General features: G+C 37.8%; 1 protein-coding gene across 2 annotated transcripts in view; it reads right to left on the bottom strand.

Annotated features, from left to right (window-relative positions):
• The window catches only part of ABCC9 (ATP binding cassette subfamily C member 9), a 142306-nt gene extending 129987 nt beyond the window's left edge, over positions 1-12319 (bottom strand). For both annotated transcript variants that reach the window (XM_003405689.3, XM_003405688.4), the window contains exons 1-3: positions 12046-12319; positions 7356-7497; positions 2819-2940 (exon numbers count right to left, since the gene is read on the bottom strand). In XM_003405689.3, coding sequence (XP_003405737.1) covers positions 2819-2940; positions 7356-7497; positions 12046-12187 — 406 coding nt within the window. In that variant the 5' untranslated portion in view covers positions 12188-12319. The remainder of the gene's footprint in view (positions 1-2818; positions 2941-7355; positions 7498-12045) is intronic.
• Between the last annotated feature and the right edge of the window lie 9437 nt (positions 12320-21756).

Raw genomic sequence — 21756 nt, 5'->3', positions numbered from 1 at the left:
ATCATCATAAAGTTGTTCATGTATTTCCTGATTATCCTTTTAAAGTACCGGTACACATCCACCAGGATGGCTAAAACTTGAAAGATCAAGAACACCAAAAGTTGTTGGGCATGTGGAACTGGAAGTCCCACACACTCTAAGCGAGCATGCAAGATGCTACAACCACTTTGAGAAAAGATCTGGCAGTTCCTTACACATATAAATATCTACCTACCTGTCAACCAGAAGTTTCACTTCTAGGTATTTATCCAATAGAAATAAAACCATATATTCACAAAAAGACATGTACATCCATATTTATAGCAGCTCTTTTCATGATAGTCAAAACCTGGAAACTGTCCAGGTATCTATCAATAGGAGAATGGAAAAACTGTGATATATTCATACAATGGAATATTACTCAACAATTACAAGAAAAAAATACTGATAAGTGCTACATTGTGGATGAATCTCAAAAAAAAAAAAAAAAAAGAACATGCTGGGAGAAAGAAGCCTTACAAGCAAGAGTTTATACTGTATGATTCAATTTATATGAAGTTCTTGAACAGATGGAACTAATCTATGGTGGAAAAAAAAATGACAGTGATGTTGCCTCAATGGGAGTGAAAGTGAGGACTGACTGGGAAAGGGCACAGAAAATGTCCTTGGAAGATGTTAATGTTCTATATCTTTATAGGGTTATACAGGTGTATGCGTTTTCAAATTAAGATTTCTGTACCCCATGTATGTAAATTTTAATCTAGCAAAAAGAACTGTAAACAGATATTTAACTCTATTTAATGATATGCACGCTGAAGTGTTTAGGTATGAAGTGTACTAATTTCTGCATCTTATTCTGAAATGCATCCAAAAAAATAAGATGGATTGATGGATGAATAAACCAAAAAAAAAAAAAAAAAAGTTGCCATCAAGTTGATTCCAACAAATAGCGACCCTATAGGACAGAGTAGTGCTGCCCTGTAGGGTTTCCAAGAAGTGGCTGGTAGATCTGAACTGCCAACCTTTTGGTTAGCAGCCACAGCTCTTTAACCACTGTACCACCAGGACTCTGATGGATGGATTTAAAAAAAAAAAAAATGGATAGAGGGATGGAAAGATGTAGATATGTGAAAAAGCAAATAGAGCAAAATGTAAATTGAAGAATCTAGTTGGTGGGTATATGGGTATTCACATAATTCTTTCAAATCTTCTGCATGTTTTGGTAATTTTCATTATAAAATATTGGGGCAAAATTACTAGCTTTGTGATCTTAAAATAACTGGAAGTTTTCTAGGTCCAAGTTTTCTATTCTAAAATAATGAGGAAGTTAGACTATCTTTTATCCCTATGAGTCTTTCCAGCAATCTGATCAAATTGTGCCCTCTGCCTTGCATCTACATAAAAATAAATCTTTGATTTTGATCACATTTCCTTTAAAGTATCATGAAAATGCCCATTTCCTTTCTAATTACATTTTACCACTTTGTTACCACATCTATCTTTGAGAAACTTGTATCTAGCTTCCCCATTGTTACTACTTTTTCTTCTTAAAAAAAAAAAAAGTTTTTCTTCTTACCTACTGGAAATTTAACTATTTTTTTTATACCTTCATGAAAAGATTTCTGTGACAATGTCTGAGTGCCATTTTGTAGTAAAGAGCTTTCTATTAAGATAATGAAGACTGTGTCAAGCCTTTAGATTAGTATTTAACTCTATATACTTTTTCAATTTGATCGGCTTTGCCCAATCATGTAATGTGACATCACACAGAATTGAATAATGAGCATTTTCCACTCACCCAATTTAAATTTTAATGTCCTCTGGATAAAAAATTTAAAATACCAGCTGTTATTAGTATTTATTAGCTATTTTCCTAATTTCTATATTAGTAGTCAATGTCTTTTTCATCATATAACACTGACAATCAAATGAAATCTATGAAGCTTAGAAAATTGTAGGTGTTCATTCATGCAAACACAATTCTGCCTACAATTTTAGGAGGTCCACAGCCTCGTGCACGCTATCCACGATCCATGATCTATACCCTCATTTCAGCTCTTTTTATGAAACTGTACACCAGTGAATGCAAGGATAGGTCAGAGTATTGTATATAACAAATTGAGATGAGTTATATTATTTCTGGAGCCCTGGTGGCACAGTGGTTAAAGCACTTGACTGCTAACAAAATGGTCAGTGGTTCAAACCCATCAGCCACTCTGCAGGAGAAAGATGTGGCAGTATGCTTCTGTAAAGATATATACCCTTGGGAACCCTATGGAGCAATTCTATTCCGTCCTATAGAGTCTCTATGAGTCAGAATTAACTCGACGGCAGTTGAACTCTCCTTTCTAGGAAAGTATAGAGACATCCCCACGGCAGCAGTGACAGGCCTGGGCAAAAATTCTCAGAACATCAAGCCAGAGGCAGAAACACGTGGAACTGGTTGAGATTCTTGTACAAGGGGTAGCATGGTGCAACAGGTGCTTGCAAGAACTCTAACCTTAGAGTACAGTTTCTGTAAGTCAAAAGAGGAGCACCTTCCCTCCACTTTCTTCCTGCCACAGACCAACACACCGTGAGGGGCATTTATTGGAGAATAATAAATGCTCTGGTGGAATGGAGTTTTCAGAGCCGAGGGTGCCTCAGCTTGCCTTCATCCCCACATTTATTGTTGCTATTGTGCTATTATTAGCTGTCCAGTTGATTCAGAATCAACTACGAAAGAATTAATTACTATGGCTTTCCCTAGCTTCCATCTCCCAAACCCAACCCACTCTGACAGTACTTGCTATGAGGGAAAATTAAAAAAAAAAAAGACCATGCGCTTCATCTTACTTACCTAAAAGTAATTTAGGAAAATTGGATGTTTCAATATTATGATAATATACTATTGACGTTGTAGTAGCAACAAATCCCATTACGGCAGGCATGAAGAGGTGGAGGTGTCTCGACTCCCGCCGCCTACAGAGAAAGGTACAGGGTCAGCGTCTAAAGCTGATAGTTTTAAATAGTTACTCATCTTGTTTCCACTTTGTTTGTTAATACTCTCTTTTAGCGATAAGATGTTTAAAATACAGAATGCAGTAGTAGTTGCTAAGAGAATATATAAAGAAAGAATATGTTGGGAGACATATTCTGGATGAAATTATCTTAAAGTTCATAGAGAAAAATAAATGCCTGAGAATACCTACTAATATGAAAAAGAGAAAAGCTAAGAAGTATTTCTTTGTCAGATATTAAAACACTATAAAACTATTGTGGTAATACATTGATAGCCCCTGATGAACTACAGTCCCCAGAATTCACACCCTTGTATGACTCTGGATTTGGTCATGTGTCTTGCTTTAGCCAGTTAGACCTTAGCAAGCTTGGTGCCAGCAGAGACTTAATAAGCAGCTATACACTGGGGCTTGTGTTTTAGTAATACTTTCTCTTAGAACTCAGCCACCATGCTGTACGAAAGTCCATGCAATTTACTAGGAAAGAGAGGCCATGTAGAGGGGCCCTAAACAAGGTACAACAGAGAGTGATAGACCACATGGAGGTGAACAGAACACCTAGCCAGGCTCCCAGTTGAATGCAAACATATGAATGACTCTGTCTCACACCATGTGAAACAGAAGAATCACCTAGTCAACCCAAAGAACTGTGAAAAATAATCATTGTTTGAAACTAGTAAGTTTGTTATGCAGCAATAAATAACTGAAACAGCTACTGTAATAGAACCAATATGTACCATAGTAACCCCAAGAAAGAATTAGAAGTTGTAAGTGAAATCTGCCAGCCCAAATATAAAAAACAAAAACACCAAACCTGTTGCCGTTGAGTTGGTTTTGACTCACAGCAAACTATAGGACAGAGTAGAACTGCCCCACGGGGTTCCAAGGAGTGGCCCGTGGATTTGAACTGCCAAACTTTTGGTTAGCAGCCGAACACTTAACCATTGTGCCAAGCCCAACATAGCCCTCAGAAATATTTTATTTGGCTGGCACTTCTTTTTTCTATTTTGAATTTGTATTCCTTTAGGTCAGATAGGTACATGCCCCATCATTCCCTTTTAATTTATACCAGGCTTCTCCACACATTTACTTGGCCCCTAGTGAATTCTAAGTTTGCAACAGAAACAGATTAAAGTACATATAGGGGTTGAAAATATGAGCAAGGTTGCATTTTGCTTCACTGAATCAAACTAGGCAAAGAATAATTTGCTTAATAAATCATGCTGACTTAATTGGCTATTCTTCTAAAATAAATGAAGCTTAATCCCCATTTCTCACTAACACAAAAATAAATTTTAGATGAATTAAATATTAAAATATGAAAAATGAAACTATAAAAATATAAGAAAATTTAGGAGAATGTTGGAATAAGAGTGATCATTCTAAATAGATTCACAAATCTTTTTTAAAAATGAAACATCTTTATGGCAAAGATATGCCCATAAATAAATCAAATGACAAACTTCAGAATGGAAGAATATGCAGCACAAATTACAGATAAAGTTAGAAAGAAAAAGACAAGTAACTCAATTAGGGAAATAGATAAAAAGTATGAGCAGGCAAATCACAGAAGAAGAAAATCATATGGCCAGTAAATATTAATGAAAGCTTAACTCAAACATATTAAACTAATAATCAGGGAAATACAAAATATTACATAAAAAGTGAAGTGTTACTTTTCAGCTATAAGAATGACCAATAAAAGCAAGCATCATTAATATCTAGTACTAATGAGAATATAAGGAATTGGGCACCTTTCTTATATTGCCAGTAGTTATGAAGTGCCACACTTTTTGGAAGTTATCCAGGAATATCTATTAAAATAAAAAGTACATATAGCATTTAAATCAGTAGTTCTACTCTGGGGATTCCATCTCAAATAAAGAATATGTATGCAAGGATTTTTTTTTTTACTGCAATATAGTTTCTAGTGGTACAAAGCTAGAAACAGTTAAATAAACTGGTACATCAATACTATGAATTATTATCATATAAGTTAGACATGTGTTTGTTAACCTGGAGAGATGCCCATGATTTCTCAGTTAGACAACATCTCAGAATAATGTGGATAGAACAAACCCCACTATGAACAAAAACTACATGCACTTGAAGATATGTGGAGAAATATACAAGCTAATAACACTGGTTACCTCAAAGGCAGTAGAAATAGAATTGGGGTGGTAGAGATGATGTAATTTTTCTTTATGGATCTTTGCATTGTTTCACTAATTATAATGAGTATTTATTATATTTTAAGAATAGTTAATAAACATTAAAAAAAAAAAAAGGAAAGAATGACCAGCCATGTCAAATTAAGTATGATAAGGACAAAAAGGTGCCCATTAGGGTATCTTTAATGTTTACTGGGAACCTTACAGAAGTAGTATGCAGAATATGACAGGACAGGAGAGAAAGCAAACTGAATTTTTGGGCTTAGAAGTAACTGGAAGATGACGTTCTGAGAAGCCTGGATAAAAAAAGCTAACGGGAAGAAGTTGTAGCTAAAGAGTGGGAGGGGGTAGTGCAAGATTAGATTTCAACTACCACGGCCTCTACCAGGCTGAGTCCAGCACAACTAGATGGTGCCTGGCTACCACCACCAACTGCTCTGACAGGGATCACAATAGAGGGTCCCAGGCAGAGCTAGAGAAAAACGTAGAACAAAATGCTAAGTCAGAAAAAAAAAAAAGATTTACTGGTCTGATAAAGACTGGAGAAATCCCAAGGGTATGGCCCACAGACACCCTTTTAACTCAGTACTGAAGTCATTCCGGAGGTTCACCCTTCGGCCGAAGATTAGACAGGCCCATAAAACAAAATGAGACTAAATGGGCACACCAGCCCAGGGGCAAGGACTAGAAGGCAGGAGGGAACAGGAAAGCTGGTAATGGGGAACGCAGGGTCAAGAAGGGGAGAGTGTTGACATGTCATGGGGTTTGCAATCAATGACACAAAAAAATATGTGTATTGTTTAATGAGAAATTAATTTGCTCTATAAAGCCTCACCTAAAGCACAAGTAAAAAAGAAAAAGTAAAAAAAAAAAAGATCAGGGTGTATTTTTATTTGTTCCTTTGTCTACTCTATTTTAGGACAGATGGCTTCTACTTTACCACTATACAACAAGTTTCTGACATTGGCATATGTCATTATCAACATTAGTTCAGGCCTCTTCTAAATCTCTGACTGAAACTACATGTCGACCCTGAAGCTAGAAAGGAAAGTCATCCTTGCACACATGACGGCAAATTTTTGGGAAATGTTGGACTGATCTGGCTTCCGTTTTATGCATAAACAGAGCAACAACGTAGAGTCAGTCTAATTGTTAAGGAAAAAAAAAATAAGACTAGACTTGGTTATGTTGATACAATAAACACTGGTGCCAAAGAAGTTTAAACAGTTATTAAGAAGATAGTAACAGCCAATAAGCTTCTAAATGCATAGCTTTCTTTTTCTCAGAAACTAAGCGGTGCATGTACATGCGAATAACCATCAGAAAGACAATACAACATAACTGGCTCCGTGATAAAGTTTATCAGCCTCATTTTTTATTAATTGCATCAGAGAAATATAAACAGATATCATGGAAATTCTTCCTAGATAAGAGAAAAATTATTTTGGAACTTTCTTTTTAAGAACTTCAGAGGTCTTCTCATATCAATAAAAGATGTATTATTCAGCATACTTCTATATCAATCAATAAAATCTATTCTCCTATTACTTAAGTTTATTTTCTATTACTGTGCGATTTTTAAAATCTCCAGACTATGTCCAGGGTTGTAAATAGAATTCATTATGTTCTCACTGCCTGATACAATATCTTCTATTATAAGAATAACAAACTTCCCTTAAAAATATGGGTTTTATGACAAATCCTGGTTTTAAAATAATTTCATGTCTTGCCTCAATTTTTAGCTATGTCCTCACTGGTTCTTAGACTTCTTTAATGTCTAACTCATCCATCCTTGGTTCTTTACAAAATATGTTGAAACATCTCAATTAATTAATATGTTTATGTAGAGATATGTAACATTTAAATATATATTTATGTAGACAATTTCTATATTTTTTTAAGGACAAGATAAATGGCAAAGTGTTTAAAAGGAGAGAGAAGAAAGCTCTGCAAGAGCTACACGTAATAGGGAGGAAAGAAGTAGAAAGCACGTGAATGAGATCAGAACTTGTGAGATCAGAGAAATTGTGCAGCAACACAAACATACAGGCATAAGCCATGACGTGGTATAAAATGGGTGATAGCTGTTATTCTTAGTGAGTTACGTCCCAAAAGTTAAGCTTCACATGGTATACTCTCAGCTCTTACCTGTGTAACTATACCCACCAGTTTAGTAAAATCATATTAACTAAATCAAGCCACTTACGAATCTGAAACAATGCCTTCGGCTATTTCACAAACATGCACAAACAGGAGCGCGAAGGTAAGAATCCATCTCAGGTTATGTCCAGGAAAATGGAGCCATGTGTTGTGATGAATTTGTACTTTTGAGCTCTGGCTTCCCCATCCTGAAAAAAAGCAAAGACAAAGAGAGAGAGAGGAAAAAAAGGATCCACTGTAATAGTGGAAATAATTTACATTTTGTTAAGTTTTTCAGGGTTCCTGAAACCTTGGTGCTTTCTAGGGTAGCAATAAAGTCCTGGTCTATCTTCACTATGCTAAAAAAAATAAATAAATAACAATTGTTTTACAAGACTGCCTAGACTAACTATCCAACACATTAACATTTATTGTACTGACCAGGGATAACACCAACTCTGGGTAACTACATGGTTATCTCACGTTAATCAGAAGCTTTTACCGACATTTTATCTCTGCTTCATTCAAAAGGAAAACAAATTAATGATAATAGTAAAAGCAACTTGGAGTCTAAAACCTTTCAAAACAGAGGATCCACTGAGGGTCTACCAAAAAAAAAAAAAAAGAGAGAGAGAGAGATTTGGTGCTGAAACGAAGCATTCAACTCTTAATCATATGTACCTCCTAAGAGAAAATCAGTTATCTATGTCTAGCCAGCACTAGTCGGCGAGTGGTACTGATGTCTCTCTTACAGAAAGTTAAACTTTTGTTCATTAATGATGAGCTTTTAAAAAAATTTTTTTTTTTTAGGCAGGCTTGAGAACATTATGAGTTCATAGCTCATCATCACAGAAAAGATTCAAGATTACATTTTAGTAAAATTTTGTTCTCTTCTCAAAACCATAGTTAGAGTCATACCCATTCATGTGTAGTATGCAGAAAAGAATGTTGTATCCTGTTGTCCCCCTTCATTTTGTGGCAGTAGAAAGCCCCATATGCTTCAGGAATGAGCAGGGGTTTGTACTTGAAATACTGTAGGAAGGAACTTCTGTATACACAAACGACACCCCTGAAATAGTCTTCGAGAAAAATTAATTTATGCCACGATTGTTCTTAAATGTACTTCATTATTGGAAGATTAGTTATGTTCAACATATTCTACTACAACTTATGCTGTAAACTCTTGCAGGCAAACTCTGTCTTTTATGTAACATTCTCATTTTTCTTGCACCTGATACTTCTTCAAAATTTTGATTATTTATGGCCCCTCACCAACTGAAGTAGCCAAAGCTGTAAGTGAAAAAAACCACATTTTTCTGCACAATTCCTGTTTGACAATGTCTACTCCAATTAATTCTATTCAAATAGCCTTGCTGTCATCCTCTTTGCTGAGTTCTAGGGATAAAACATGAGTGTCACAGTCTTTGGACCCAAGAAGTTAACTGGATGTCAAAGACTGAATTTATTAACTGTAGAATTACAGGAAAAAAAAAATTGCAGGTTCTACTTCTGGCCAAAGTATTCTTAATGTCTTACATATTGTTGTTGTTGTTAGTGCCGTTGAGTTGGTTCTGACCCATAAGGACCCTATATACAACAGAACGATTCTATGCCATCCGCATGATTGTTGCTATGCTTGAGCCCATTATTGCAGCCACTGTGTCAATCCATCTTGATAACGGTTTTCTTCTTTTTCACTGACCCTGTACTTTACCAAGCATGATGTCTTTCTCCAGGGACTGATCCCTCCTGACAGCATGTCCAAAGTATGTAAAACGCAGTCTCGCCATCCTTGCTTCTAAGGAGCATTCTGGTTGTACTTATTGCAAGACAGATTTGTTCTTTCTTTTGGCAGTCCATGGTATATTCAATATTCTTCTCCAACACCACAGTTCAAAGGCACCAATTCTTCTTTAGTCTTATTTATGCATTATCCAGCTTTCACATGCATATGAGGCGACTGAAAACATCATGGCTTGGGTCAGGTGCACCTTACTCTTTGAAGTGACATCTTTGCTTTTTTTTTTTTTTTTAACATTTTAAAGAGATTTTTTGCAGGAGATTTGCCCAATGCGATGCCATCATTTGATTTCCACAAACAGTGCTGCTACGTATGGCTACTGTAGTCCCAATATCTTTAGAGTGTTTCCACATTTGATTAACCTGAATAACTATGTACCAAGGGTTATGATACTTTGTTATTACATGATATGTTACATTACAAAAAAATCTTTGATCAACCACTATTAGAATAATGCCCAGCACATTAACAAATAAATATTTGTTAAGCGAATAAAGGCATACGAATAATTTTAAACCTTTCTTTAAAACAAATTGTTAAATTATATTAGTTTTCTTAAGAAAATCCATCTGATAACTTTTTATGTATTTTTATGGACATAATAGTAAAATTCCCCACGATGTCTATCAGTTTGTCGTACAGTGGGTGCTTGTGTGTTGCTGTGATGCTGGAAGCTATGCCACCAGTATTCAAATACCAGCAGGGTCAAGAAATCCGGAAGACAGATACCTGGCCAACTGACTGGAAGAGATCCATATTTATGCATATTCCCAAGAAAGATGACCCAACCAAATACAGGAATTATCGAACAATATCATTAATATCACTTGCAAGCAAAATTTTGCTGAAGATCATTCAAAAGTGGCTGCAGCAGTATATCAACAGAGAACTGCCAGAAATTCAGGCTGGATTTAGAAAAAGACGTGGAACTAGGGATATCATTGCTGATGTCAGATGGATCCTGGCTGAAAGCAGCGAATACTAGAAAGGGGTTTACCTCTGTTTTATTGTCTATGCTAAGGCATTCGGCTCTGTGGATCATAACAAATTATGGATGACATTGTGGAGAATGGGAATTCCGGAACACTTAATTGTGCTCATGAGGAATCAGTACATGGATCAAGATGTTTGAACAGAACAAGGGGATACTGCATCATTTAAAGTCAAGAAAGGTGTGCATCAGGGTTGTATCCTTTCACTATACAGATTCAATCTGTATCCTGAGCAAATAATCTGAGAAGCTGGACTATATGAAGAAGAATGGGGCATCAGGACTGGAGGAAGACTATTAACGACCTGCGATATGCAGATGACACAACCGAGCTTGCTGAATGTGAAGAGGACTTGAAGCACTTACTGATGAAGAACAAAGACCACAGCCTTCAGTATGGATTATACTTCAACATAAAGAAAAAAAAAATCCTCACAACTGGACCAATAAGCAGCGTCATGATTAACAGAGAAAAGACTGAGGTTGTCACGGATTTCATTTTACTTGGATCCACAATCAATACCTACGGAAGCAACAGTCGGGAAATCAAAAGTTGCATTGCACTGGGCAAACTGGCTGCAAAAGGCCTCTTTAAAGTGTTGAAAAGCAAAGATGTCACCTTGAGGACTAAGATGTGTCACGCCCAAGCCAAGGAAGACCAAAGAAAAATTGACGCCTTTGAATTGTGGTGTTGGAGAAGAATATTGAACATACCATGGACTGCCAGAAGAACGAACAAATCTGTCTTGGAAGAAGTACAACCAGAATGCTCCTTAGAAGCAAGGATGGCAAGACTACGTCTCACGTACTTTGGACACGTTATCAGGAAGGATGAGTCCCTGGAGAAGGACATCATGCTTGGTAAAGTAGAGTGTCAGTGAAAAAGACGAAGATCCTCAACGAGATGGGCTGATACAAGGGCTACAACAGTGGGCTCAAGCATAGCTGCAATTGTGGGGATGGCACAGGACCAGGCAGTGTTTTGTTCTGTTGTGCATGGGGTCACTATGAGTCGGAACGAACTTGACGGCACCTAACAACAACAACAATAGTAAAATCATGCATGGGAATATCAAACATCAAATTGCAGATAACTGCTCTGAATAATATGATTCTGTGTACATATAAACTATCAAATTATAGGGAAAACTCTATTAATAACTTCCAGATTCTTTGCACATATATTCTTTCTCTCTGAAACATACTCCCATCACTCCTACTTTAACTTGCATATTTGAATTCTTCAATTCCCCAACGTGTCACTGTCTATGAAATCTTCCCCACCAACACCAAGAGGAGTTAGTTGTTCTAGCAAGTTAATGCCCAGGATAATTTGTTCCTGCATCTGTACATGGGATTACAAGGTGGTAGAGTAATTTCTCTCGACTTTGACTGATCCATTTCTCTGGACTATACCTTGAAGGTGCATATACTGTCTTACCCATATTCTATTCCCTTAATCTACCACAAAGCCAGTGCTTAATAAATGATTTAGATCTAAAGAACATAATTATCTCTGTCCTTCTTTTTAAAAAACTGCTGCTGCTACCTGAAAAGCATTTCTAAGCAGGTACGTGTCCTCTGTTTAACCTATAGAATATTGTATGCCAAAAACCAAACCAAACTCGACATAGAGTCAGTTTCGACTCATCTCGACCCTATATGACAGAGTAGAACTGCGCCATAGGGTCTCCAAGGCTGTAATCTTTACAGAAGCAGACTGGCACATCTTTCTGCCTCAGAGCAGACTGGTGAGTTTGAACCACTGACCTTTCAGTTGGCAGCTGAGTGCTTAACCGTGTCACCAGGGCTCCTTATCATATACCAACAGGATAAGCAATTAGAAAACACAAAACGCTTGTTCTTTTCTTGCAGACTTACACATCAGCTTTTATACTGGAGAAATTAACTCAACTTTGTACCAAATCTCAGCTTTTAATAAGACATAAATATCAGATTACTTACCAATAAACAAGATTGGGAAAGTGATAAACAACAGGAAGACATGAGGGACCAGGTTGAGTGCATCCACAAAGCAGGGATTTTGTAATACCCCATCATAGATATTATATGAAGAAATGTTGTTACCACAAAATGAAAGGCTCATTTCTTCTCATATGGCTTACTCTAAAAGAGAAAGAAAAGAGCTTTTTATTCTTAAACTCTTTCATAAAATTATAACATACAGTTAGCACTCCTTATTTTTATAGTTGAAAAAGTAGGCAAATCTATGCCAAAGTAATTTAAGAGTTTCTTATAAGGCCTTCTACTTTCTCTAAGGTTCTCTTTTCCATAGTTTTATTTTTTTTTTGAAGAAAAATTTTTATTTTAACTTTAAAAATGCAAAGTAATTAATACCTACACACAGCGGTCATTCAGAAGAGTAGTTGACTAAAATAATTTCAAAGAACAAAAGTGAGGACACATCAAGAAAAAGGAGAGAAATTACACCAATGATTAAAAAGTCAAAACAGTGTAATAGCAAATCCTTTCCCATGTTCAGTCATTGAAAATGCATTAACAAACAACTTTAGCTGGATACAATTTACTGAAAACTGTATCAATTGCTGGAAATATTAATACACAGAGACCAAAGTGGCTGCAAACAGTAGTTTTTCTCTGAAGAACCTTAAAACCAAGAGCTAAAGACAGATTAAATATAACCCAAGCGAAAAATCAATGAAACTACTCAAGTCACATACAGAATATTCTTACATGAAATGCACTCAAATTTTCAAATGAAGGGCATCTCTTTTTTTATTTTTTCATTTTGGTGAAAGCATACAAGCCAAAGATAGACCATTTCAATAATTTCTACATGTACAGTTCAGTGACATATTCTTAAAGTTGTGCTACCATTGTCACTGTCCTTTTCCAATGACTCCACAACCACTTTCTTAAACTCCCTACACCCTAAACTTCCCATGCAATCTTTTAAGTTGTCATTGTCCATTTGAACTCATATAGATAGTTCTTTAAGGGTACAATGCTCAAAGCAGACATACTTTACTAATTTAGATAAGCTATTTTTTGGTTCAAAGAAGACTTCAGGGGATAGTTTTGGCTTAAGTTTTAAAGTTTCAAGATTATCTCAAAGCAATAGTTTCAGGGGTTCCTCCAGCTTCAGTAGCTCCAGAAAGTGTGGACTCCATCAGGAATTTGGATTCTGTTCTGCATTTTCCCCCTTTTGATTAGGAATCTTCTTTAGAATCTTTGATCAATATGTTCAGAAGGATGTCTTTTGATTGAAGTAGATGAGGTGAGAGAGGTTAACAGAGGGCAAAATGATGCAGGGCTTTGAAGGCCATTTCTGAGATGTTGGCTTTACTCTGAGTGAAATGAGGAGTCACTGAGGGGTTTTGAGCAGAGAAGTGACATACTCTAACGTACATTTTAAATGGATTCCTCATTGCTGTGCTGAGACATATGATAGAGGAGTTGAGGTCTGTCAAACTGGAGGAATCCCTGAAACTATGGCCCCAGATGCTCTGCTAACCCAGAACTGAAACCATTCCTGAAGCCCACTTTTCAGACAAAGATTAGACAGGCCTATAAAACAAAAAACATGTGAGGAACATGCTTCTTAGTTCGATCAAATATATGAGACCAAATGAGCAGCTCCTGTCCAAAAGCAGGATGAGAAGGCAGGAAGGGACAGGAACCAAATGAATGGAGAGAGGGAACATGGGGTAGAAAGGGGGAGCATGCTGTGACATTGTGAGGATTGCAACCAATGTCACAAAACAATATGTGTATAAATTTTTTAATGAGAAATTAACTTGAGCTGTTAACTTTTTCACTTTCACCTAAAGCACAACTGAAAAAAAAATTCTAATGTGACACTCCAGCAGTTTTAGTCTTCTGAAAACTTCTTTTATAATAATGCTTATCATTTATTTAAATAGGAGGCTTGGTGGCACAGTGATTAAGCACTCGGCTGTTAACTGAATGGTCAGCAGTCCAAGCCCACAGCTGCTCCACAGAAGAAAGATGTGGCAGTCTGCTTCAGTAAAAATTACAGCCTTCCTACTCTGTCTTATAGGGTCGCTATGAGTAGGAATCAACTCAACAGCACAGAACAGCAATCATTTATTCAGCACCTATGAAATTCTGGGCAGTTTGTATACATCATCTTACATTCTCAGAACCACTATGCAAGATGAATAATGTAATTCTCATTTTACAGAGAAGGATGCTGAGGTTCACATAGGTTCAGTAATTCGCCAGCCAGTAGACAAGCCAGGATCCACACCCACAAAGTGTCTGACTGTATACTATGTTCTCTCCACTGTATCACAACACCTCCAGCCTATTTTTTTAAGAAAATGTCTTCTCTACTTCTATTAAAATAAGTACCAGCTTAAGATTTTAACGTCACTGGACTTTGTTTCTTTTCCGTATTTATGGCACACTAGATTCTGAATTAGATTATTAAAAGTTGGCAAAGGTTTGATTAATTAACATAGTACCTTTTCTCTCTTCTCTTTCATTGATAACAGATTTAGCAAAGGTCATGAAAAATATTTTTCCTAGAAGAAACAACAACAAAGAGTGTTACACACAGAAGACTGGCAGTAGTAGGTAAACTATTAGAGAAATTAAATGTTAAGTGAAGGTTTAATAAAACATATGAATAGAACTAGTTAGACAACTGTTTAAGTATAGTTTTACCCTGAATCTCTCTCACATATTATTTCTGATAAACCCTTTTATTGAGAAATCATTTTTGTTATGCTTTCTAATTGAGACCATGTCTCATCTAAAAAACAAAGTTACAGTTAAACAAAAAACTCAGTATGAGGTTATATATTTGGTAAGTATTTACAAACTACTGAAGTCCTAAGGTGGATAAAATAATTAGAAAAGACTTGAGATAAAAAAAAAAACAGTAAAATACAAGTTATGAATTAATATTTGCATGTTAGATGCATTTCTGGTAAAGATGGAAAAAATAGCAACTAAAAAAATAATTCCTAGTAATGAAATTTTTCAGACTACTTCCTTTATTTAGTAGAAATGATAAAGGGAAAATTTAAACACACTCTTAAGTGAAAGACATATATAAACTGTTTCCAAGTATGAACCGACAATAATTTTTACTTTAGTTACTTTTATCTAAAATTATAATACTCCAAATGACCATATTTCTAAACCTTGATTTTTAATCATTATCACTGAGCCAATGATAAAGAATGCCCTGAATTTGCACAATACATTCTCCATTACCTATAAACATTACCTGCCTAGTATTTTAATCACACCTAAAAACTACCATTAAATAACATTTGAGTAAATGTTCTGTAGCTGTGGAAAGACACTTTCAGAGAAGTACAACACCTGAAAAACTTTAGGGACATTTTCAGCCATATACCAGATATCTGGGATTCTAGGCCATTAATTAATTATGAAAATACTTATTGGCTGTTGACCATGTGCTAGGCATTGGCAATCCATTAGTGCATGAGACCACACTAGTTACAACAATTCTTGGTATAATGTAAATATATATACATATACACACATACACTTACATATATATACCTTTCCATATATATATATACACACACACACACTCAAATAGACAATATAATCACACCAAGGGGTCTACCTCAAAGTTTTAGATTGATTTCTTCCTTCTCCCACAATCTCTAACCTCACATTTCCCCCAGGCTCCCAACCTGGTGGCATAGTAGTTAAGTGCTACAGCTGCTAATCAAAAGGTCAGCAGTTTGAATCTACCAGGGGCTCCTTGGAAACTCTATGGGGCAGTTCTACTCTGTCTATAGGGTCGCTATGAGTCGGAATTGACTCGACGGCAATGGGCAATGGGTCCCAACCTGTCGGCTTCCTCTCACCACATCTCCCCTTTTGCTTTTCCTCTGCCTCCTCCTCTTCCATCCTCTTCCCCTTGAACCTTAGCTTCCTGCTCCAACACCCAGTGTGTGTGGCACCTTCTAACAGCTACACTACATTACAATCCAGCGGAAACAAAAAGAGGGAAGGAATAAACTTATTGCATATGTGTTGATAATTCTCTGTGTTTACCGAAGGTCTTTTATTCAATCAGGATTTCTAACTAATTCTTAAATCTCCGACTGCCATTCAGTGTTTCTCTCCCAGAGTCCATGTTAAGTTAATAATGCTTTTTTGGGAAGGTTATAAATTGCTGCTACTGTAAGCTAAACTCTGTCACTTGACATCCTTCAGCCACACCCCTTCGGGAGCTGTCTGGGTGAGCTAAGCACTGACAGAGGCCCAAACAGCAAGGGGGAGGGAGAGGAAGAGAGGCCATGACTTTTTTCTTCTCGGAAAGCATAAACCAAGACATTTAGGTGTTTATGACAGTCTACAGGGTTGGAGAACTTGACCGAATGGACTATAAAGACAAAGATAAAAATGACACTTTTATTACAGGAGTGGTCTGCAGAGCAAAGACATAAAACAAAAATACTCTGAAACCAAGCACTTGATTTTATGGCAAGAATACCAACCTTAGTATTCTTACTCCTTGAGATGCATCGTACGAGGTTCCACAGCCCCTAGGATTTATAAATTTTGGGTCTAGTTGATGAGTAATTGGCTTCTCAGCTCTGCTGGCTCCTCCATAAGGGAGGAACAATAATGGTCAGATTTAATTCTAAAAATATGGTCAAAGTGTTCAAGTACCTCAGATACATCACTTATTTTTGTCAGCCCTCTTCTCTGGTAGTAGAACTGTAAATAAAATAGGTGAAAACTAGCATTCTTTCACTCAGCAGCCAGTGACAATTCTCATGGAATACTAATCTCAGAGAACCTAAAAAGCTTGGAAACACCTGAAGAAAACGTGCTAAAGGCAATGTAAAAGCTTTTCTTACATGTGAAATCATTCATTCTTTACTTATTAAATTAACCAAATTCATGCTATGAGAGAGAAACACGACATTATGAAGGATTTACTCAGTGCTTTATCAGTACCTAGAGCATTTTTTAGGATGGAGACCACTTGCAAGCACAAATGGTTTAATAGCTTCTTTGGAAGAGCCATCGGCCCACAGTTCATAAAATATGAACTAGTGGATATCTGTCTATCATCTATCCATCCATTCATCTATTCATCCACCCATCTGTAGCAGGTCCACATAAGAAAAGTATTAGTAAAAATGACCACTGACTTCTGATTTACTGCTAATTTGAATCCACCCATTCACTCTTCCGTGGCTGTGAAGTTCTGTGCACACCAAAGGAAATGTTGGAACTACTCAGCAGATAAGATCCCTTGGACAGACACTGCACCGGGAATTTTTTAAATCCCAAACTAAGCAAAGCAAAACATAAATACCACGGGCAATCGCTTGACGCTGCCTGAAACCCCTAGGCGTGTACTTTGCTACCTTCAAAACACAGGCTTCCTACACTGTTTTAGGAATATTTCAAACGTGGACCCAGAGCTCCTAAAAAAGCAAAGCGTTACAAAAAATTAAGCAGATAGAAAGCTACTTTCATGAACAATACAGGAAATGTCTAAGAGAAAAAAAATTAATAATAACCCCTTGTTCTGTTTCCAGTTGGTTTATGTGGAAGCCGGCAGCCTTGTAAGTAAGGCTGGAAATCTGATCCTGTCTTCTCAGTTCTGGGGCCCGGTCCCTTCATTCTAGAAATAACGATCGTGAACGCGTAGCGCTGAGAGAGTGCTCCTGCGGCTTTTGGTTGCCGAAATGTTAGATCACAACAGATAGTTCAGAGTTATTCTTAATTTTTTAAATAATATTTATGTAAAAGACACGGACTTACTTACTCCGAAGGCAGAGTTTTCCTTCCCTAGTCGAAGCACGCCGGGCGCCGGGGCGGATTATTTTTAGGGTGGTGGGAGATCAGCTGCTGCCTCCTATCGAGTTTCTCAATTACACTGACGGCTCTGGGGCCGAGGCGGACACAGCGACTCTAGCGAGGCAGGAAACTGGGCAGAAGCCCCGCGCAGCGCCTGGGACTGGAGACCCTCCCCACCCCCGCTCGGCCCCGCATTCGGCGCACTTCAGCAGCAAACTCCCGCCACGCCAGGCAAAGAGTTCACGAACCCAAATAACGTGCGTCCCCCAAATTTCATTAGACACTGACACTTGCGACATGTGATTCAATGATTAACCAGAGCCGGGTTTTCATCGTCAAAACACGCAAGGTACTCACTTTATAGGTATGTATATGTATTGTATGTTTTGTATTTCCATTCCCATGGCTTAAAGTGGATTCCTACTCCTAGGGACCCCATAGGACAGTGCAGAACTCCCCTCTAGGGTTTCCAAGGCTGTAAATCTTTAGGAAGCGGACTGCCACATCTTTCTCCCTGAGGAGTGGCTGGTGGGTTCCCATCCCTGACCTTTTGTTTAGCAGCTCAGCGCTTTAACCACTGCACCACCGGGGCTCTTTATGTTTTGCATACTTGCTTTTATTAGCCACATATGGAATCAGATTTGGGGTTTCGGTTTTTCTGTTCTTTTTTGTTTTTTTTCTTTCTCTCCCCTGGGCACACTGTGGAAATAGAGGGCTCATGCTAAGTAGAGGAACGCGCTGCCGGGCTAAATTATCGCTTGCCAGGATCTCACAAGAGCAACACAGGGTCAAGCCGAACATTCCTTCCCCCGCTCCGGAGACCCGAAAAACTGGGTTACTGCTCCCAAGCCGCCGCGCTACCGAAGGGAGACCCTTACCCCTTACCCAGGCTTCCCGAAAGAGGGACTTTGGTTCCACCGGCTGCACACGCAGTTCCCCCCTCCTCCTGCCGCCAGAGAAGTAACTCTCCAGGAGATACCGTGTTTAAAATACGCTGGCTCCATCCTAACGCCCCCAGTCTGCAAGTAGTAACCTTTGGCCTCCGCAGCCAGGAAACATCTTTAATTAGCACTCAATTTTCTCAGGGGCTACTTCTGAGTCAGCTTGGAATAATTATTGTTTTCAGCAACTGGCCTAACCAGCAGGACTGGTGCTCCCGGACTCGTCGAGTCCCCCAGGGGGCACCGCTCCAGGACCTGAACCCTACACTGGGTGGATCACGGTCTGTACACAGAGGTGCAAAACGCAGCCTGCCCGCATCGCTGACCTTGAGAGCAAAGGTCGACACCCCTTCTGCATCGCAGGGGGGTTTCTCCGCGGGCGCCTCGCTTACGAAAAGGTCGCTGCACTCCTGGAGCAATGACCGCCGTGGCTGGGGGGCTTGAACCTACAACCACTAGGAGTCTGCAAGCTCACATAGGGTGGCAACCGGGAGGGTCCAGAAGACAAAGATTTGGCGGCCTTTGAGCGCTTGGCAACTTCACCCTGAGTGAGACTCTTGGCCGCGACGCAGGCGCAGGGAGAAAGGAACTAGTTTCAAGAGTGGGAAGTTCGGCGCTGGGCATGGGACCTGGAGACCGAATGAACAAACCACAAGGGGGAACAGAGGATTATCAGGGCATCTACGGAGAGAGCACAAGAAAGAGGAAGGTGCAAATAATCCCCAGATAGAAATCCTATATTTGACTGCACAAAATAGAGCTGATGGGAATTTTTTTTTTCCATAGTACTTTGGGTATTCTAATGATAGTAAGTCACGATTACTACGGAAAACTTTTTGTTGTATTTTAACAAAAAAAGGAGATATAGTGCAATAATTAAGAGTGCAGACGCTGGAGTCAGCCTACAAGATAAAAATTCTGCTACCCCACTTATTAGCTCAGTGTCTTTGTACAATTTGCTTAACCCTTCTGTGTATCAGTTTCCTCATCTGTTCAATGGAATAAATAAAGGTATATGCTACAGGATTGATGTGATGGTAAATGAGATAGTGCCTGTGAAGTGCTGAGACAATGTGAGCGCCCTCGGTAAACTCTGAGTAATAGTTATCGTTTTTCTATATTTTCTATGCATATTTTATAGTCTTGGCAATCACAACATAATTTATCTCCCCATACTATCTTTTAAAACAATTTTCTGATGGTATTTTAGATCTTCACAGATATTATTCAAATGGCTGCATAATATCCCATTGTGTAGATATACCAAAAATTTAAAACCGTTTTTCTACTGTTGGATATGTAGTTGCCAAATTTTCACTATCATATATAATATACGGAAACTCTGGTGATGTAGTGGTTAAGTGCTACAGCTGCTAACCAAGAGGTTGGCAGTTCGAATCCACCAGGCGCTCCTTGGAAACTCTATGAGGGCGTTCTACTCTGTTCTATAGGGTCGCTATGAGTTGGAATCCACTGGACAGCAGTGGGTCTGGTTTTTTTTATATATGTATATATATCATCCAACGGTGGACTTTGCACATCAAGCTTTTTTCCCCCGTGTGGCAGATAATTTAAGATACACTTAACTTTTTAAAAAGAAATTATATTAACTTACCAAACTGTGTAAGATGACCTATTTCACTGATACCCAAACCATCCACTCCCCATTGCCGTCGAGTGGATTCTGACTGATGGCAACCCTATAGGACAGAGTAGAACTGCCCCCATTGGGGCTCCAAGGAGCAGCTGGTGGATTCGACCTAGCTTGCTGTAGCTCTTGCTGTAGCTCTTAACCACTGCACCACAAGGGTTTATTTAAAAATAAAGCAAAATTACTGTAATATGACAGATAACATGCAATTCTTTGTTATTGACATTCAACGTTTTTTCAAATCTTCATTCATCTTTGTATTTCATCTGTGGTGAAGGTTTGTTCACATTTGTCCATTTGTCTTAATGAAGTTTATCATCTGTATCACTTTTAATGAGAAAAGTATAATAAACCTTCATTTTATATACATATAAAAACCAAACCCATTGCCATTGAGTCTATTCAGACTGATAGCAACCCTAAAGGACAGAGTAGAACTATCCCATAGGGTTTCCAAGAAGCGCCTGGTGGATTCAAACTGCTGACCTTTTTGGTTAGCAGCTGTAGCTCTTAATCACTATGCCACCAGGGTTTCCTTATATACATATGATAAATATTTTCCCGATTTATCAGTTAAAAAAAAAATCGTGACGCTCCCAATTGTTTTATGCATTCTATAAAACATTTATTAGAGCACATACTATATGCTAGGTCTCGTGCCAGGCACAGAGTTCAGTAATAAGACAGACCTCCAGAGTCTCTGCCTTTTTAATGCTTCCTTCTAAGGAAAAGTTTATGTACAAAGATTTGTTGCTTTATATTTACACAATGCATTCCAATTCTTTTTCAGTTTATAAATATTAGCTTTCCGTTTTTATTTGTTGAAAGGTATTTTTAAATTTGATTCCAGAGTTTGTTTTGGCATATGCCATGGGATGAAAATCTAACTTAACATTTTTATCATTACACCAACACAATTTACTGAATAATCTTTGTATTTATTTTTTCCCTGATTTATAAAGAGAAAAAAATTGTAGTCAAGTCAATTCCGACTCGTAGCATCATTATAGGACAGAGTAGAATTGCCCCATAGGGTTTCCAAGGAGCAGCTGGTAGATTTGAACTTTTAGGTTTGCAGCAGAACTCTTAATTACACCACAACCAGCAACTTTCATAATATATATCTAATTATTTTATAGTAGTATCTGTGTATGGGCTAACTATTTTGGTCAATTCATCTGTTTTTCAATTTTTTTTTCTGTTCTGTTCCTATGATCAGACTAATTTGATTGTCAACGCTTTAAGTTATATTTTAAAACCTGGTAGTGCTAGTCT

Source organism: Loxodonta africana, chromosome 4 (genome assembly GCF_030014295.1).
Source record: "Loxodonta africana isolate mLoxAfr1 chromosome 4, mLoxAfr1.hap2, whole genome shotgun sequence".
Lineage (NCBI taxonomy): Eukaryota > Metazoa > Chordata > Mammalia > Proboscidea > Elephantidae > Loxodonta > Loxodonta africana.
Note: the sequence above shows the minus strand (reverse complement) of the source record. Positions and strands in the feature narration are given on the sequence as shown.